The sequence below is a fragment of the Pan troglodytes genome, chromosome 21 (genome assembly GCF_028858775.2).
Source record: "Pan troglodytes isolate AG18354 chromosome 21, NHGRI_mPanTro3-v2.0_pri, whole genome shotgun sequence".
NCBI lineage: Eukaryota > Metazoa > Chordata > Mammalia > Primates > Hominidae > Pan > Pan troglodytes.
This window is the reverse complement of record NC_072419.2, coordinates 64,507,695-64,527,585: the sequence shown is the minus strand read 5'-3', so window position 1 is coordinate 64,527,585 and position 19,891 is coordinate 64,507,695. Positions and strand designations below refer to the sequence as shown.

The 19,891-nt window shown below is 47.1% G+C and overlaps 2 protein-coding genes across 12 annotated transcripts in view; both read left to right on the top strand.

Annotated features, from left to right (window-relative positions):
- LOC100612020 (serine/threonine-protein phosphatase 4 regulatory subunit 1) overlaps positions 1-6,658 on the top strand; it is an 80,568-nt gene extending 73,910 nt beyond the window's left edge. For 6 of the 11 annotated variants that reach the window (XM_063802679.1, XM_063802682.1, XM_009437465.5 and 3 more), the window contains 3 exons: positions 217-351; positions 2,763-2,904; positions 3,665-6,658. In XM_063802679.1, the coding sequence (XP_063658749.1) occupies positions 217-351; positions 2,763-2,904; positions 3,665-3,822 (435 nt within the window). In that variant the 3' untranslated portion in view covers positions 3,823-6,658. Of the gene's footprint in view, positions 1-216; positions 352-2,668; positions 2,905-3,664 lie in introns of all 11 variants that reach the window. The other 5 variants (XR_010154135.1, XR_010154136.1, XR_010154137.1 and 2 more) reach the window with 3 other exon arrangements.
- Positions 6,659-6,946: 288 nt separating this feature from the next.
- ANKRD60 (ankyrin repeat domain 60) lies at positions 6,947-19,608 on the top strand. Its single transcript, XM_003317018.4, has 4 exons — positions 6,947-7,385; positions 12,442-12,572; positions 14,121-14,286; positions 16,929-19,608. The coding sequence occupies exons 1-4, from the start codon at positions 6,947-6,949 to the stop codon at positions 17,237-17,239; spliced, it is 1,047 nt and encodes a 348-aa protein (XP_003317066.3). The 3' UTR covers positions 17,240-19,608.
- The last annotated feature ends 283 nt before the right edge of the window (positions 19,609-19,891 follow it).

The following is a 19,891-nucleotide window of genomic DNA, read 5'->3' as shown; positions in this document are numbered from 1 at the left end:
AAGGGTTTTATGTGTGTGTGTGTATTGCCTATATTTAAACATCTTTTTTCTCTGTGTTCTAATGATGACCATGACAAAAATTACTTTCTCCTGCGCCTATAAATTCATTTTAAAGGTGGAAGGATGCATAAAAATGTCTAGTTTCCGTGTAGAGTAGTATTCATAATTCAAATAGATGGCAGCATTTTAAATGTGCTCTTCTGATGTTTTTCACAGGTCGTGGCAATTCTGCAGAAGTTCTATTCCAACAGTGAAAGTGCATTGGGGTTAAATTTCATCAATGAGCTCATCATAAGGTTCCGGCACTGTTCTAAGTGGGTTGGAAGGCAAGCTTTCGCTTTCATTTGTCAGGTTAGCAAGACCCCGGGAGGGATCTACCCTGGGTAACATCTGCCATGTGATGAAATCAAGTTCACCAGACAGAGAATCTCAGCCTGGGGCACTAGCCAGGAACTGAGGAATTAGTTCACCTAGCCCTGTTATCTCACAGGACATTGGGACCAACCCAGTGTGGTGAAGGGACTTGCCCAGGGTTACCCCACTGGCATACTCATTTGCCACATAGCTATTGATTGAGTACCTACGATGGTCCAGACAGATTCTAGATGCTAAAGACAGAGTGAACAAGTCTCTGCTCTCCCACATTTCCATCCAGTAAGGTAAGGGCCAGGCCCACAGTCCACTCCTTTCCTATCCAGGTCTGTGTCCACCACTACACCTCACCTTAGCCAGTGGCTTTGGAAGGAAGGCAGGATGAAGAATTGGGCAGTGGGTTAGGGCAGAGACTTTAACCTCTTTAGAGTAAATGTGTAGAGTTCGTATCATCCTGTCCAGCTCCTCAGATCGCCCTCTCTACTCAGCCTCTTGGAAATGAGGGTGTGATTTATGTTTGCCTAGGAGCAACGGCAGTGATAATGGCTGCCATTTCTTGAATACCTCTTGTGTGCCAGGTATCACATCACACATTTAATTCTCTAATAAAAAGTAATGTGTCGTGGCGGGCACCTTTAATCCCAGCTACTTGGGAGGCTGAGGCAGGAGAATCGCTTGAACTCGGGAGGCGGAGGTTGCAGTGAGCTGAGATTGCATCACTGCACTTCAGCCTGGGCAACAGAGTGAGACTCCATCTCAGGGAAGAAAAAAAAAAACAAGAGGTAATGTGTATTGAGCATGGCATACCCATTTACCTTTAGACCAGCTCTTTTAGGTGAAACATTTGAAGCCCAGAGAGGTTAGGTCACTTGTTCAAGATCACACAGGAAGTGTAAGCCGATGATTTTTTTTTTTCTGCTAAAGTATTGTTTTAAACATTTTAACTTTCATTACACACGTTTTCAAGCATATACAAAGGTAGAGGGATTGCTGTAATGAACCTCTGTGAACCCACCACCCAGCTTTGTTGATAGTACAGTGAAGCCGTGGTTGGGACCGTACCTGACCCCAGACCGCAAAGCCCCCTTTCTCTCCCTGATGACCACGGGCACCAGAGGACTCACCAGCGCCCCCTCTTGGACCAGTGGGACATTACAGGAGTGCTTTGGCAGCCCACTCTGAGAAGGGCAGTGGATGGCAGAGTGAACAACAAACTCACAGACTCACAAACTCACAGACGGCACAGACTTTTGTGAAGGAAGAGTCAATGTTCCAAATCAATTTGCGGAGAAAGCTTAAAGGAAATAGTTTTTGCTTTTATTTTTAAATTCTTTATCTGAGATTTAGAAAGTCTGAAATAAACAAAAGGACTCTTGGGACTGCGGGGGAAGGGTGGGAGGGGGTGAGGGGTAAAAGGCTACACATTGGGTGCCGTGTACACTGCTTAAAGGAGCCTAGGAATATGTGCCTGCCTTCTAGTGTTGTCATGGGCTTCCGTGGGCTGATAAAGCTGAGCTACCCAGCATGGCGCCTGGCACCTAGGGAACACCAGCAGCCACCGCCACAGCACCCATCCACCACGAGACAAATTACCCGGGCATAGAAGAGCCACAGGAGTTAGAACCCACACTTCGGCTCACAGTCCCCACCCTGCTGCCACAGGAGTTAGAACCTACACTTGGGCTCGCAGTCCCCCCCGCTGCCACTGGTGGTTATGAGACCTTTGGGTGTCACCACCACATTGGAAATGAGTTTTTTTTTAACCTGTAGAACTAGGCTGATTTTGAATTCCAGGGCTAGTCCTGAGAATTAAGTGAGAGAATACATGTAAAGTCTTGTAAGTGGAGAAGTTATATGCACATGCTGGGTATGACTACAGGACTGGCATTTACGGATTGTTTATAGAGGTCTGGGCATTGGGTTATGGTTTGGGATTTGACTGTCACTTGACAGCCACGGCCGCTGTGAATGACAGAGGTGAGGTTCTTGACCCTTCCTTACCGGTCAGCTGTATGCAGTGTGGTGGTATTGTCCTAGATGTTTTGCATAACAGACCTGTCATCATACAGATGAGGAAACTGAGGCTCAGAAAGGCTAAGCCGCTTAACCAGAAGTCACATAGCTACTAAGACCAAGTTAGGTTTTGAATCTAGACTTCTGACTCCTAAGCTCACCAGATCTTAACCTACTTGGAACCCACTGCTTGGTAGTGAATTATAATAAAATATTAACTGTGTTTCTAACCAAATGCAGTGCTTGAGATTTAAAAATTCATACACACGCCTCAAACCTACAGATTCTGAAATGACTTCTTTGGGATTAAAGAAGTGTATGTTTCTAGAAGACTGCTGGAAAACATCATTTCTTTGGCTGTGACTTTCTTGGAGCAGGCAGTGGTGAGCAAGGAGTGTGTCCCCGTGGACCAGTTCGTGGAGCACCTGCTTCCCAGCCTCCTGAGCCTCGCATCAGATCCTGTGCCCAACGTGAGGGTTCTGCTAGCCAAGGCCCTAAGGCAGATGCTGTTGGAAAAGGGTAGGTGGAGCACTTTTCAGAACTTACACATTTCGGGTAGACTCCACCAGTTGTTAAAGGCCACAACTAGATTTCCTCTAGGAAACTGAGGCAGGTTGTGTGACAGCACGCGTAAGGTTTATTATGTAAATGAATATGTTAACTTTTATGCATCATTTTATGTTATTTATAAAATGACTAAGGAAGTGAATGTAATTTGGTCTTCATACTTAATAAACATATGCTAAAATGCAAATTATTACATAGCTTTCCAGAAATGAGGGAAATTGGTAAATTTTGAGTTATGACATGAAAGATTATGAAAGGTAGCAAACGTAAGCCTTAACTGCTATTATGTTTTAATGGTATTATTTTGTGGTCAGTTAGAAAACATTTGTAACCCAACTAGTGGATTATTTACACCTGGACAGGACTTAATAAAAGCTTTGTGTTTCTTGGATAGTTTATTTCTACACCACACATATAGGAAAATATCTTGAACTCTGCCCTACATGTACATTTCTTGCCACCTCACCTCCTGCCCCACCCTACCTACAACCTGCTCCTGCTCTGCACATTGCCATTTCTTTTGTATTGCAGGGAAAAAAGATAGTTACTATAATTTTTAAAATATGCATAACTGTTGGGAGTCCATCTTTAACATTTTAGAAATACTCTTTGATTTATTGTCCTGACATGTGGCTAACAAAAAACAAAACCGAGTGTGTTTTGAACACTGTTCATGGCTTACCTGATTCAGACTCATGGTTTCTCTCTTTAGCGTATTTTAGAAATGCCGGTAACCCTCATCTTGAAGTCATTGAAGAGACCATCTTAGCATTGCAGTCAGACCGGGACCAAGATGTTTCCTTTTTTGCAGCCCTAGAACCAAAGCGGCGGAATATCATAGACACTGCTGTACTAGAAAAACAGAATTAACTACTCCGTGATGAGTTGCAATCTGATTATTTCATGCTTGGCACATAAGGCTTACCATAACTTGAAGGGGAACTGATTGTATTATACCAGCTGGGGGAGATTTTGGAACCTTTCATACTGTGCACTCAGTGACTGACGCCTTTTCCATCTGTACCCCGAAGGGACTGAACCTGATGGGGGCTTTTTCTGGATGGCTGGGCCATCCTGATCAAGCCTGATCAGTAAGTCTGTGGAAAGATTGCAGACTAGGTGGCTAACTGGGCACTGGAGCCTCTGAACCATCAGGCTGTCTGCCAGCAAGTTCTTTTCTCCATGGCAGACTGTATGATCTGAAGTCCCCTCAACCCTCTCCAAGTAAAGTAGTTTATTAGAAGCTCTTAAGTCTTTAATAGACCTGCATATTTCCTTCCCTTATGATTTCCTATAAAATATAGTTTATGGTGTTATATTTTTAACTGAAATACTGTACATATGTAAATAACTCTTGACAGGAAGAAAATATATTAATGTAGTATTTGCCCCCTATCAGTGAGCTGAACAAATACATCATTTAAATCTATGCTGCACTTTGAGTTGCTACAAATATGGTTCAATTTGTTTATTTTTGAAAAATGTGATAAAGAAATCTAAAGAATGATTGATGGCAGTCTTTCTAATATTGTGCCTTTGTTATAAACTACTTGGAACTTTTCCTCAGGCACTCACTCCTCCCCGCCTGACAGGAACTGTTTCCATGAAGATATGTGTTGGCCTTTGATAGAGGCATAAAGCTGAAAGATTTTTCATTTTTATATGGATATGCTGTCATATGTTTAAGAACTTGAGAGGGAAATGGATAACTGAGGTTTTTCCATTTTTATATGGATATGCTATATGTTTAAAAACTTGGGAGGGAAATTGATAACTGAGATGCATGGATATTGACTTTATATCTAATGCTTTAGAATCTTAACCAAAAAAAGGAAAACCTAGTTCTGATCAGAACCTGCCCACAAGTTCTACGCACCTGTGACTTCGGGGGTCACATTATATACTCTTCAAATTGACTTAAGCACACATCACTTAGATTTCATGCGTTTCAAATTTAGACTAAGAGAAAGATGCTCTAGAATTTAACCAGGTTTTTTAAATCAGTAATTTAAGATTTTCTAACCATTTGAACAAATTTTACATACATGTATGCACATGTCATTTTTCGTGTTTCTATTTTTATGTTCTCAAAGGTAGGATAAGGGAAGGAAGGAGGAAACAGCCCATTTGGGGTTCAAGAGCTAGCTCTGCTAAGGGCTTGTAAGCTATTTCTATTCTGCCCTTTGGTCTTTTTCTTGTTTGTCTTGTCTTTATTTTTAAATGAAATTCTTGAAGCTATGTATTGAATTTTCTAGTATAGAGGATGTGACTCCCACCTCCAAATTCCATTTAACTGATTCTTTTAAAAGAAAGATAGGCGTATATACACCATGCCAAAATAATAATAAGGTACATATGTGAGAATTGCAAATTATACCCCAGGGTAGCATTTACGCAGCGTCGGCAAAAAGTGAGTTAATAAATCAGAAGCTACATATTAAAAAAAAAATCAGTCAATCCATCGTGTGTTTAATTCTTGCCTAAAGTAAATGGAGATATTGTTTTGCTTTGGTAACCAGGAATTTTTAATTTTTTTTTATTGCCCGCAAATTGAGATTGTTTTGTTAAAATCTGTTGATCTAGCAGCGAGTAGAATTATTCAACTGGAATCTTGTATTCTATTCAGAGCTTAATTTTCCGTTAAGGAAAAAAATGAGCTTCAGTTTGTGTTGTGATGTGTATAATTTGCATGCTGAATCACAACATGCTTGGAGAGATTGTAGAGACTCTTTGGTAAATAATCTAACCTTTACAATTTCCGTTTATATGTTAACATTTTTCTATAATATGAGTGCCTTTCCAATGCAAAGATATTTTTTATGGCTGTAATTTCTCTGTAAAAATAATTTTTAAGCGTACATTTTATTCTTTTTTTTGCAACAACCGAGATTTTTCCAAGATTGTTCTGTTTCCCCTTGCCCTCCTAGCTCCCGCCCCCATCACTTCGGCGCTTGTATTTTCTAATTATTCATGGGTGCCATGTTGAGTGTTTGTAATTTGACCACCACAGGTAAGCTTCCTGTTTACTTGAACACTCAGCCTCATCTCCGGCGAATGAATGGAAAAGCACAGATGGGTTTCTCCCAGGCATAGCTCACTCCAAAGGTGTCTTCATAGAGCCAGCCCAGCCTTTCTCAAGGGAGCATTTCCCCACTTAATGTGTTTATCAGTATCTTTCTTCCGCCAAGAATTCAAGAGCATTTTCAAAATTGATAGATTTTGGTGCAGTTTTGCAAGTTTCCATGGAAGGCTGTCTCCCACTTCTGGGATCCACCCCCAAGTCGGGACCAGATCGGCTGCAGGGAGTCATGTTTATGAAATGGTGGTGGTTTTTTTTTTTTTTTTTTCATTCATACTAGAAGTGTTTTTATAACGAAAATCTGCACTTTACAACTCTGCAGGCCATGCATGCAATGGTGATTTACAGCCTTGTTTACGTGTAATTCCTCCAGGTAATTTATCCCAATTTATGCAAAGATCCTATTTTAAACAGACACGGAGAAGTGGTAACCGTTTCCTAACAGCAGCAAGAATGCCCCTTCCGTTTGCCTGGTGAAAAGAACTGACATTAACAGCAGCTTGGAGGCTTCGAGGAGGTGGGGACGTGGCCTGAGCTCGGGACGGGGGGCCCAGTGCCGGTTGTCGGAGCGTGGCCGCCCGGCGATGTCTCTGTATTTATCAATAAATCTCCCGGTTGCTCTGGGAAGCACTTATGTCCTGTTCCATTATTTAAGAACCGTCTCCCGCGGCCACGTGAAACTGCGGCTTTGTTCATCGCGGAGCGGGAAAGGACTGCGAGACCTTGGGGGGCCGCCCGCCCATCGGTCTCCCTGGGGGCTCGGGCGGCAGGCAGGGAGGGGCCTCGCCTTGCGTCTGGAGGGGGCGGTCCTGGCGGGGCCTGGGCGTCACAGTGGGGCGGGGGGGGGCATGGGCCCGCCTTGGGGCGTCAGGGCGGGGGCGGCGATGACGCGTGGCCACCGCACTCGAGCCGCGGATGACGCGCGGCCGCGCCTGGGCTATGCGGCGGGCGGCGGCGGGGGCGGGCGGAGCGCGGGCGGCGGGGCCAACTGGGGGCGCCTCTCGCCTGCACCCCAATGCGGGACGCAGGAGCGGTGCGCGGGCCGGGGCTCAGGGGTGCGGCGGGCCCAGGGTGGGCTCGGCGGGCTCGGCGGGCTCGCGGGCTCTCCCCGCGCAGCCCCTGGCCTGTGCCCGCGGCCGGAGCCAGCGGCTCGTCTGTGACCCGAAGGCCGCGAGTGCCTTGCCCGACTTGGCCCCTGACGTCTTCGTCCTGCGGGTGCGGCTGGAGGAGACGGGGGAGATGTTCCGAGTGGCAAACTGCCGCGGCGACATGACCGTGCGGGAGCTCAAAGAGGAGCTGGACCTGATGGTCGGCATCCCCTTCAACCTCCAGCGGCTCCAGTACCTCGACGAAGGTGGCTCCTGCCCTGACTCCTTCCCTGGCCACATGCAAGGGCACCCTGTCCACTTCTGAAGTGGATTCCCAAAGGGAAGCCTGCTTACGTGAGAAACCCCAGATGTCAAAGCAAACCCCTGAAACCCAACCACCCTGAAACCCAGATGGAAGGGCCACTTAGGGTCCTGGCCACAGAGGGACTTCCCAATCTCAAACACACGGCGTTCAAATTGGACTCCCAATCAAGGCAAACCTGGTCCACAGCAGGACCCTAATCCACAAGCAGGTCCTGCCTGGATCGGGCTGCATCTGCCAACCCTGAGCAAATCCTGTCCAAGCCAGGACCCCCCAGAAGCCAGACCCTCAGGCTCCCCATGTCTTCATAAGGAACCCAGGTCCCAAAGCCAACTCTGTTCATGTAAGACTTGTCTGAAACAAAGCCTGTCCTCAGCAGAACCCCCAAACCCAAGGCAAGCCTGCCCATGTCAGTACCCCAAACTCAAAGCAAACCCCAAGTCCTTCTCCATGCTGGTCTTGAGAACATTAGAACCCCAAATCCTCTAGCCAACCATGTCCACGCAAACATGCCAAACCTGAAACAAACCCTGCTGACCTCAGGACCCACAAATCCAGAACAAAATTGCCCAACACCAAACCCCAAATCTCTAGGCTAACCATGACTACTTCAGAACCCCAAATCCTCCAGCTACCACATCCCCCCCAGGATGCCAGGGCTTGAACAAACCTTGACCACCTCAGGACCCCAAAATCCAGAGCAAACATGCCCAACTGAACCCCAAATCTCCAGGCTACCCATGACTACCTCAGAACCCCAGATTTTCCAGCCACTTTTGTCTTGCAAGGATGCCAAATCAAAACAAACCCTGTCCATCTCAGGACCCCAAAATCAACAAACCAGCCCAAGACTCAACCCCTAATCTCCAGGCTAACCATGACTACCTCAGAACCCCAGATCCTTCAACAACTGTGTCCACGCAAAGAGGTCAAAGCTGAAACAAACTCTGTCCAGTTTAGGACCCCAAAACCAAGAACAAACCTGGCTAAATCTGAAATCCCAAATTGCCAGACTAATTATATGACTATTAGAACCCCGAATCCTCCACAACCATGTCCACACAAGGATGCCAAAATCTGAAACAAACGCTGCCCACCTCAAGACCCCATATACCTCTGTGCAAATTCTGCCCATGTTTGAGCCTCAAACCCTGAAGCTATGCCTGGCCATAACAGAACCCTAAATCCCAGAGCAGACTCTACCCACGTCATGACCCTCAATTGCCCAATTCTGGACCCCCGGCATCCAACTAACCATTTGTGCATCTGAACCCCAATCCATTAGCCACTTCTGTCTACATAAAGATGACAGAGCCCAAAATGAACCCTGCCCACATATGGACCCCAAAATTCAAAGCTAACTCTGCTCACATCTAAAAGGCAGTCACCGAGCTCACCATGACCATACCAGAACCCAAATCCCCTCAAAGTATCTTCATAAGGGCTCCAAAGAATGAAGCAAACTCTGTCCACAGCAGGACCCCAAAGCTCAAGTCAAACCCACACATATCTGAACCCCCAGATATGAAACCGTGTCTACATCAGCACTCCAAGGTTGAAGCTGGCCGTGTCCATGTCAGGAAGTCAAGGTTCAAACAAAACCTTGCCTCCATGAGTACCCCAAAACTCAAAGCAAACTTTTCTTGTATATGTAACCCAAATCCTTCAGCCAACCTTATTTATACCAGAACCCCAAATTCCAGACCAAACCCTGCATATAGCAGGAGCCCAAATTTTGAGCTGATTTTATCACCATGAAGACCCCCAAATCTCAGGGCAGATGTGCTCGATTCCTACCCTCCAAATGCCACACTACTCGGGGCTACATCAGATCCCCACATCCCAAAACAAGTCCTGCCCATACGAGGACTCCAAATCCCAGAACAGACCTTTTCACATCGGGACCCCAAACAGACAGCAAACCTTACTTTAATCAGAACCCCAAATCCAGAGTAAACTGCCCTCACAGGAACCCGAGTCTCAAAGCAAATGCTGCTATCTACGTTTGAACCCCAAATACTGGCAACTAACCCAGTACATATCAGAACCCCAAATTCCAAGCTGTGTCCTTGTTCACATCGGGAGCTCAAAGCTAGCCCAGCCGGAATCAGAACCCAGAACCGCAAGTTCCCTGTGACTGAATTAGGACCCCAAGGGCCCCACTCCAGACAAGTCCCATGTGGCAGATACCCAGTGGAGGCCAGGCACCCTAGAGCCCATCTCTCCTTCCATCAGTCTCCTTCCCTGACCCGAAGGCGTGGCTTTCCCTATCCCGATTCCCTACAATATTTAGGATATGAGAACAGGATCAAAGTCCCTGGGCTCCATCATCTCCCCACCTGGTTGAAATCAACGCAACACACTTCAAGAAAATGAAGATATAGAAAAAATCTCTGAGCTGCTGCTGCACAGAGAATGTGAACAGCTGATATTGCAGAGAGACTGCAGCGGTACTGCAGGGGCTGGGGAGCGATGGAGACAGATCTGAAAGCAGCCTGCCTCCACGGGCTTGGTGCTGCCAGACACTGCCCTTCTGGGCTCAGTTTCCTAATCCGTAACACAGAGAAACCAGCTCTGGAATTCTCAGAGCCGTTTCCCCCTCTGGACAGAAATGACGCAGGAAACTCAAAATGCACAGTGAAGGCCAAAATACCTTCCTTTGCTCTCTTTAAAATAGGTTAAGCACTTTTCCTGACGTATTTATTTTCCTATAGGAGTGTTTGGAAGATGCTCTCGAGCATTTTTGAGGCTTTATTTGGAAAGAAATGTGTTTTGAGCCTAGTCTGTATTTAACATATTAAAAGTGAGGAGAGTTGTTGAAGGACTTAGTAAGAGTTCCCAAACAAGTAATTTGAAAATTATGTATCCTCAACTACAAATGCCTGGCACCCCTTCTGTTCATTTGTTTTCACTGATGAGCTATACGGGGCTATTAATCCAAGAGAGCTAAGAGGGAGCGCGAGAGAGGGGGTGACTTAACACTGATGTCACAGGGCTATCACTCAAAAGGCACTTAGCAACTGTTAGAAGCTCGACCTCTCTCTGCTGTTGTAGTCCTCGCTGTGGGTGGCAAACAAGAAAGACAGACAGTGCTACTCATTATTAGAAGAAATTTGGGCTACTGCCTATAAATAATCCTCTGAGGCCTCTCCTACCCACCTCAAAATTTGGGGCGGGGGGAGATCAAATGAGATCATGTGTGAAAACCTTGAGATTCACAAATCTAAAAGGGGTGAGCAAATCCATGGGCCAGGGTTGCCCTTACACGTCTGTTGTCAACTGTGATAATTTATTTAGCTGGTGATAATTAGTATTTGTCTAAGTCCAAGGCAGTGGCTACCTGTCTATAAAAAGAGGGTGTACTGCGATCTCTATAGGGGCTGTTCAGCATGTGGGAGTTGTACTCTTGCCCGTCTCAGCAAAACACAGCTTTACTCAATATTTTCAAAGTTGTAGGGAGTCAAGTTGTCTTACTTAGACTAATTACCGGTTATCCTCTGTGTCTGAACCACAAATAGGACACTAATTAACAGATTTGCTGATCACTATTCCCTCTTGACATCTACCATCCTGAGTTTCTGGTAGCAAATTGGTGCTCATAGAGCCAAGAGAGAGAAGCCAGTGGCCCTGGAGGGAAGCAGGTCTGGTGCCAGCACTGGGGTGGCTGTTCACAGGCTATGTGAGCCTCAGTCTGCTCATCAGCAGATGGAGATAACAAACCTACCTTGGAGGGCTGTCCTAAGGATGAAAGAATATAGGTACTCGGTCTGGGAACCAAGTAATCACTAAGTACCTAGTACATAAGCACAAAGCCATGAATCATGAAACCAGAAAACTCATGAATCCCACTCAGTTGGACTCTAGACTGTGTCACCTGGGCGGAGCTGAGACTCGATGTTGGTGGCATTGCTCATAAAGAAAGCATGAGGCCTAAGGAGCTCTGGTACTCCAAGTCCAAATTGGGGTGGATGTCAGCATTAGCTCCTCACATCACGTCGGCTCTTAGCTAGGGAGATTTTGTCCCCCAGAGCCCAATTGGTAATGTCTGGAGCCTTTTTTTTTTTTTTTTTTTTTTTTTGGAGACAGGGTTTCACTCTATTGCCCAGGCTGGAATGCAGTGGTGCAATCTTGGCTCACTGCAACCTCTGTCTCCTAGGCTCAGGTGATCCTCCCACCTCAGCCTCCTGAGTAGCTGGGACCACAGGTGTGAGCCATCGGGCCCAGATAATTTTTGTATTTTTTGTAGAGATGGGTTTTTGCCATGTGGCCCAGGCTGGTCTCGAACTCCTGGGCTCAAATAGTCTGCCCACCTCAGCCTCCCAAAGTGCTGAGATGACAGGTGTGAGCCACTGTGCTGGGCCTGGAGGCATGTTTGATTGTCTTGATTTGGTGAACATGCTGCTAGCATCTAGTGGGTAGAGGCCGGGAAGCTGTGAACACCAGACAACGAGGAGGGGCCCCTGCCACAAGGAGTTACCCAGTCTAAACTGTCAGCAGTGCCAAGGTGGAAAAATCCCTCCCACGCTTCAATTTGAAAGATCCAACATTTTTTTTGTCATTGTCACCTCTTTAGCCAGGTAATGACATTATCCAAGAGTATTTTGGTTTACCCTATATGATTTGTATAACCCCATTGTGCTGTGTGTCTAATGACTGGTTACTTCAGGTTTAAGTCATTCTGTTTGTAGAGTTTGCCTCATAAAATGACTTTACTGACTCATGTGCCTTTTCACAATAGGACAAGTTATAATTACAGAATTTTATAAATCGTTGGCATTGTGATTTTTTTCGGCTTCCATCTGAGCTGAACCAAATTTATTTTCTGAAAAGCATTACCAACAACAGACAGACCCACGCGACACCATCAAATGAGATTTGTATTCGATATTTCTAAAATTATCTTTGTGGCACTCAAGGTCAGATAATCTCTTAACTTAACCAATGTAGTAGTTTATGTTTAATACCCAATTTTTTAAAAGAAAAAAAATTTTTCCCTGCAGGAGTTTTGATGGATGACACTACCCTGAAGTTCCATGATGTTATTCCTGGAGGGATTATTTCATTATGTATCTGGCATCATGACGGATGGACAGAACTTGTTTTGGCGGCTGTGGAAGGGGATCCCAGCAAGGTGTTTTCAAGCTTCTTTAAATGGATATTATATGTTACGAAGCAACCGTAAATTGTGGGGGGAAAATTCGTCTTTAATACGGATATGTGAGTAACAGTTTCAGAGCAGGGAAGAGAGAACGATGAGCCGTGTCATAATTATGAAATACCGCACTGAGGGTTTGCCTTCACTCCTTGGGTTTACCATTTTGCTGGGTTTATCGATTTGTGATTTATAACCCACTTACCGCCCCACCCCTCCCTGCAAAGGAGTCGAGGCAGCACGTTTCTATTCATGTTTATAAGTGATAAGGTTGGAAATCTAATTTAATACTGAGAGGAGAACTCCAGATAACTGAGAAGCGTACAGCTCAGAGCTCGGGGCTATGGTACAGGCCTCCGCCAGGTGCTGCCTGGTTCCGGGGGGAGAGGCCCCTCGTTCCCGGGGTGAGCGGCGGGCGCTCTGTCCTCCAGGGCTCCTGCTGGCCTCTCAGCTGGGCTCTAGGGGTGGGCAGTGGGGGGCAGGAGGATAGAAACCAGATGTGTACCCAACAGGGAAGATGAATCACTGTGACACGAGGGGCAATGCTCTATTCTTCCTAGAAAAGAAATTCGGATGGAAAGCTATGTGCTCCTGGAGAAGAAGAGACGGAGTTTCTTTGCTCAGAAAGGGGTCAGGGAAGGCTGGGTGTAGCAGGGGCTGGGATTGGCGCTCTTGGAAGAGTGGGTGGGCTCGGGGCAGGTGCGGCAGGAGGCAGCCTTGGCAGGGAGGGTAGGCAGGATGGGGCCCTGTCCCAGCCCTGACACATCTCCTAGTCCCTCCCGCTCCTCCTCCTCCGCACTCTCCTCTGCCCCTTCTGTCTCCCTGCCCTTTGTCACCAGCAGTGTGGTCCATGCTTGGTTTTCTGGCTCTTACTCTGGCTGCAGGGGTCACCTCCCTGCTGTTTGAGGTTGTCAGAATTACCATCATCCTCGTCTCGATTCTGATCCTCCCACTGCCCCAGTCCTGACTCCCACATCAGGGCAGAGTATCCTCCGTGGGGGAACCCGTAGCCTTCCTCCCAGGCTCAAAGACTTAATTCACCACGAGGTGGTTACGTGACCGGGCTGTTCACCTGTGCGTGTTCAGCTTGCTCTGAAACCTAATGGAGACAGTGGGCACACAAATAGATGGGAAAGCCAGAGCCGGTCTCCAAGAGATGACTGTCACCCTCTGGGAGGCCATTTATATTGGCTGGTGTCTTCCTCAGTGGCTTCAACCACCTTCCTGTGGACACCTGGCAAAGCTATTTTCTCTCTTCAAAACATTGACAGGAAGACCTTCCTGCGTTCCGAGCCTGACTGACAGCGAATTCGTATTTCCTGAACATATATAAAGCATTAAATCATGGCCTCCCCATCCTGTCCTGGGTGTTTCTCAGCTTTTCATGAGGGTTTGCACCTCTCTTTTCCCATCATGAGCCTTAATTTGACATTCAAGCAAGCCTTCCCCTGAGCATGCCCCATCAGCCGTCCAGCAAAATGTAGCCACGCTTTTGAGAATAACTCAAACTCCTCTTATCTTGCCCAGCTATCTTGTCTCGGGCTTACTGAAGATTCCTTCTACCGAACCGCAAATTCAGAACATTTTGAGGGTGAGAAGTGGAAGCAGTGGACGTCTCAGAGGGCGTTTGTGGCGTTGTATGTGGCCTCACACAGAGGCCACTTTGATGCTGTGCAGTACCTTCTAGAACACGGTAATTCTGGTAGAAAGCTTGCTATATTCATGAGTTGGCATTTTTTGCAGGTAGAAAGGACAGAGTGTCTTGTGTTCCCAGTCCTTCCAGCAGTGGTTTCCTGGACCTGTGTCTTGTCAGCCACCAATCAGGGTCCCCATGGTGCCACTCACTCCCTGTCTAGGCAAGTGTCTTAGGGCACGCCAGTCAGAGGCTGCCCTCCTTCTCTTCACCAGGTCTCGAGAAGATTCTTTCTGCTTCAGTGAGGCAGAAATTTCAGGACCCAAGACACAGGGGGCAGCTATAAAGGATCCCTGGTTCATTTCTCACCAGACACATTGCTGGGAATATTCGCATGCTGTCTGCGTGATTTCCAGCCTCGCATGAAATTAGGATGCTGCAACGGTCCAAAATGGTCTAGCCTCTGGCCAGGCACGGTGGCTCACACCTGTAATCTCAGCACTTTGGAAGGCTGAGGCGGGCAGATCACATGAGGTCAGGAGTTCACAACCAGCCTGGCCAACCAGCCTGGTGAAACCCCGTCTCTACTAAAAATACAAAAATTAGCTGGGTGTGGTGGCACGTACCTGTAGTCCCAGCTACTCAGGAGGCTGAGATAGGAGACTACAACACACACACACACACATACACACACACACACACACACACACACACTAGAAAAAACCCCAAAATAGTCCACCTTCCAGCCAGCACAGCTCTGTGGTGGATGGCAGGCTCACCATTCTCCCTTCTCCAAGCCTCGTTATTATTTTCTCACAAGACATTCATGCTGAACTCTCTTTTCAACCCACCTCCACTTAAGGGCCTCCTTCCTCTCTCTCTCTCTCTCTCTCTCTCTCTGGCTCTCTTGATAGATAGAAACAGAAGCCTTAGCCAACATTGTCTCCAAATTAAAGAGCTTTACATAGTATTCCATAGGTGTACACTCTATCCTCCCTGGATGTGGGATATTTTTGGGAAAAGATGCCCATTGATGGAGATGCAGACCACTCAATGTGGAGTGGAGAACAATGGAGAACAGCTGTTAACAGCCTAGACCCTCAAGAACAATGGAGAACAGCTGTTAACAGCCTAGACCCTCAAGAACAATGGAGAACAGCTGTTAACAGCCTAGACCCTCAAGAACAATGGAGAACAGCTGTTAACAGCCTAGACCCTCAAGAACAATGGAGAACAGCTGTAACAGCCCAGACCACCAGCTTCCTTGGAAAAAGGGAGAACATGTTATGTGGTGTTTGGTCAATGGTTTGGGCTCAGGAGGGGCCTTTCCCATGGGTCTCCTGTATCAACTTGCCTCCAAATTAGACCCCTTTCTTTCCTACTCACAGCCTTGGCTCCAGCCTCTGTCAGCTCAGTCATTGCTATTTTTCCCACTTACACCAAGCAAAGTGGAAAACATCTTGGACTTCCTGGGCCGGATGATTGGGCCGTGCATCGGGTGTACAAACCTCTGTGATGGGTAAAGGTTACCTCAACAATATTCTCCTTCCTTCCTTCACTGCCTGTCTGCTCTTTGCTTGTTGTAAAATGAAATATGGGCTTTGCGCAGCCCAGCAGTCCTTTAAGCTCATAAAAAGTCATTTTCGCTCTGATGGACCTGTGATGTATTTGAAGGCACCAGTTAAAAAATTACAGCCAGCTTTGCAAAGTTTTCTGTCCTCTGCAGACAGCTGCTGGGGGGAGGTGTCATGGTCGACACTGGTGTTCTAAGAGCCTATTTAAAACTTTACCTCACCAACCAGCCGGAGCTCATAAAAACTGGCTACTGAAATGTCAGCTGAATTTAATTGAATTGCCTTGTTTTCTGTGTCATATTTGTTATCCAGAATTTGATTCAATTCAACAACTCCATATTGGACACCTGTCATTAGCCCATCCATCTGCAGGAGGCGGTGGGGAATTTAATCGAAGTGAAATCTGTCCATGAGTCAGGCTGCCCATTGCGTCATTTCCCGAGTGCCTGTCTTCTGCAGGCACTGAGCTACGTGCTCGGGATGAGAACAGCAACAAGCCAGATGTGTGTATTTTCTGCCCTCCTGGAGTTTATGAGGGGAAGTCAGTAGATTATTACAAATAATTCCATAGTCAATGATGTACACAGTGTTGTGAAGATGTAGAGTGTCTATTGAGCTTATACAGGAGGTTTCATGGGGTGGGAGAACTAAGGAAGATTTTCCCAAGGAAAGAAATGAAACCTAAAGAAAGGTCAGATTTAGCCCAGAATAAAATGGGGTGAGAATGTTGTGAATGGGCCTGGGGCAGGATGCAGAGCAGGGTGTGTTTTAGGGATGAAGGTGGAAGGTAGGTATAATTGGTGCCTTGGTGGTGGGGTTGGGGAGGAGAGTATGGCAGGAGGGAATGCTGGAAGAGTAATGGGAAGGTAGGGTGAGAGTGAGCGGGAAAGACCTAGAACATCACCCCACAGCCGGTGGGATGGCAGTGATGGATCTGAGCAGGAGTTTGATACGGGCATTCTGGAAAGATCACTGGCTGCTGCCAGGGGAATGGACTGGGGGCAGGGCAGTACTGGAGCTGGGCCAGGCAGCAGGACCTCCCTGAGGAGCACTCCCTTCACAGCCCTGGACCCCTCCTGTGTTCCCCCTCCACATGTCTTCCTTCTGGCCAATGTTCTTATTTTACAGGAGCCAGCTGCCTCAGCAGATCCCCCCTGGGCAGGACACCCCTGCATGTGGCTGCAGCTATGGGCCGGTCAGACTGTATAATCCTCCTGCTCCAGCACGGGGCCTCCATCCACGACAGAGATGCCAAGGGGGAGACCCCCATCTCCATTGCACACCGCCTGAACCACACACTGAGCGAGAGGCAGATGGTCCTCCTCCACCGGATAGCAAAGTCGGGGATAAGGGATCTGAATGACTTGGTCATGAAGAATGCTTTGCAGAGGGTCAAGTCTGGGTTTAGGTCTGAGAAGATGACGATGACCCCTCATTAGCTCCTGGTGGGAACGTTTGCCCGCTGAGGCTGGTTTGGGCAACTTTGCAGAGTTCAATCCCATGGGGGCCCTTGGTGAGCAGGGAGGCAGGAAAACAGGGCAATTAACCTGAATCAGATACGAAATTATCTGTCCTGTTTGCAAATGATTTCTGGAGGGTGTTGATGGCAGTAGGTAAGCCTGTGCTCATTTAGTAATCCATTACAGACTGAACAGGCTCTAATGCCAGCCTTTAATTTTAAGCTATTTGCACATTGTACCCAATAGCGCTGCTCAGGGTGATGGGAGCCAATTACCTTCTCTCCCTTCTGGGGACCGTCTAATGCACTGGCATAATAGGAGTAATAACAATAATGATAATAGCACTATTGTTATTGTACAAAACAAGTGCCAGCAAATGTCAGGAGGTCGTGTGTAGTGTGGGCTGTGAATTTCAGTCTGTAAAGCCATGGAACTAAATGCTCCCACAGCTAATGTTCCAGGTTTCCTGAGCCATCTTTGAGGGGTCTGCTTCTTGAGTCGGGGGCAGAAGGGAAGCTGGGTGAGCTTGGCTGTCCACACACACTCTCCAGAAGGGATGCCTTATTACTCTTGTTGAAAGGTAACACGTTGGTGCTAGATGGGGAGGAAACAGTGTAAAAGAAGATGAGAATCAGGCTCGCCACATCTTCTCTTTTGTCCCATCTCCAGTGGTCCATGCAGTCTCCTCTTGCCAGCGTTCTCCTTTTCCTGCCAGCACTGGGATAGCCCTTCCTTCTTTCCTTTGAGCAAACCACCTTGGAGTGTCTATGCTCAACTCTCAGGTCTTTGCATTGCAAAACCTTATACCGCATTGCAGGATGTGCCTGGTGTTCCTACAGGGTCCCAGCCTGCCGAGTGCATGAGTGAGCTGGGCTTGGGAAATAAGAAGGAAAGACAAGGATGGCGCCAGCTGTCTGAAGAGAGCACCGAGACTTGACTCCTGCAGAAATGAAAGGCAGAGGCCACTAGATCTTTCTAGAGCTCTCCAGACCTGGAAATCTGGCTTTTTGAAAGGATCTCCCTTGATTTTTTTTTTTCTTTTTTTGAGACAGAGTCTTGCTCTATTGCCCAGGCTGGAGTGCAGTGGTGCCATCTCGGCTCACTGCAACCTCTGCCTCCTGGGTTCAAGCGATTCTCCTGCCTCAGCCTCTTGAGTAGCTAAGATTACAGGCACCTGCCACCATGCCTGGCTAATTTTTGTATTTTTAGTAGAGATGGGGTTTCACCACGTTGGCCAGGTTGGTCTCGAACTCCTGACCTCATGATCTGCCCCCCTCGGCCTCCCAAAGTGTTGGATTTACAGGCGTGAGCCACCACACCCGGCCGTATCTCTCTTGATTTTAAAAATTTGGCTTGAATTTTTGAAGAACGTGGTCTGCTACAGAAGGAGTGAGAAGATGTGGGGCACACCCATGTGACTGCCTCTCACTGTCAAACTCTAATTCATTTCATGGAGAAACGTGATAGAAACAACCAAAGTCTCTCTGGAACAATCCAAGACTCTGATGCCGCAGTGAGGGAGTAGCCACGGGTCTTACTGGGTGGCATGTGGGGTCCACTCTCCCACCTCCCACAGACCATTTATGTTCTCTAAAGCTCTACCTTCTAAGCAACTTTTGGAATCAAAATGTGTGGCAGTAGTCTTGTGACCATTGCAGTTTTCCTGGGAATGGGAAATGGCGCTGTATCCTGGCCACCCTTTCCCACTTCCATCCCAAGAACTGGAGTCAGCTTTTAAATTAACTGGCTGCATTTCCTGCTGTCATAGCAAGTAAGATCTGTGTTGATGATGTGGTTTTACACTCAGTGTACATGGCTGTACCCAGCTCAGCACTCTGTTAGACAAATAATAGTCGAGGAAAAAAATAGCTCAGCATCAACTATGTCAAAACTGAGATCTTGTTCTTGGCAGACGTTCTGCAAAGTCAATAGGCAGATATTAAGCAACCCCAACCCAATGGGGCAATCCATTTAGCTAATGAAGTGTTAGGGGGGTGATGCAGGCACTCTTTTAACTTAACAAGTGGCATTACTCAAAGTTGTGCATTTGCCAGGAGCTCTGCCCAGCTGCCTTCATTGTTTGGAGAGCCAACTGCTTGACTCCTATATGTAAAATTCTGGGGGCAAGCATTCTATCTTCATCTACCCCCAATTCAATTAAGCACTTGGCCAGACATTGGGCAGGTCCCAAACTCTTCATGGTGACATTTTGCTCAGACTGTGGTAGGGTCATCTGAACACTCGTAGGTCCTGGGGAGCGCTTCATTTTAGACAATCCTGACATTCTATTTATATTCAACAAGTCTGTATCACTTACGAAATAAAATATATCCAGAGCCATAGAAGGATTGAGTTGCCATTGGGTGATATGTTACATTTTGTAGATATTTCATTAAACATTATTTTGAAGGTTTTTTTCCCCACATTTTGGGAGCCAACAAAGTTTTTTTTGAGTGTGTGTTGGGGGGTCAATCTCAAGCATTTTTGTTGGACCCTGGAGGTGGTCCGGCATGGTGGTCAGGCACATCTCTGCCCTGTGTAGGGCAGACACGAGCTTCCTCTGGTCTTCCAGGCCCTGACATCCAGTTCCTTTGCCTCGTCTGGCATCCCCAGGTAGGGCTGGGCTTGCAG

Coding starts and splice junctions, on each gene's coding strand:
- ANKRD60 (XM_003317018.4), top strand. CDS start 6,947: ATGACGCGCGGCCGCGCCTGGGCTATGCGGCGGGCGGCGGCGGGGGCG. Junction 12,573..14,120: donor TGGAAGGGGATCCCAGCAAG/GTGTTTTCAAGC, acceptor TATCTTGCCCAG/CTATCTTGTCTCGGGCTTAC. Junction 14,287..16,928: donor GCAGTACCTTCTAGAACACG/GTAATTCTGGTA, acceptor CTTATTTTACAG/GAGCCAGCTGCCTCAGCAGA.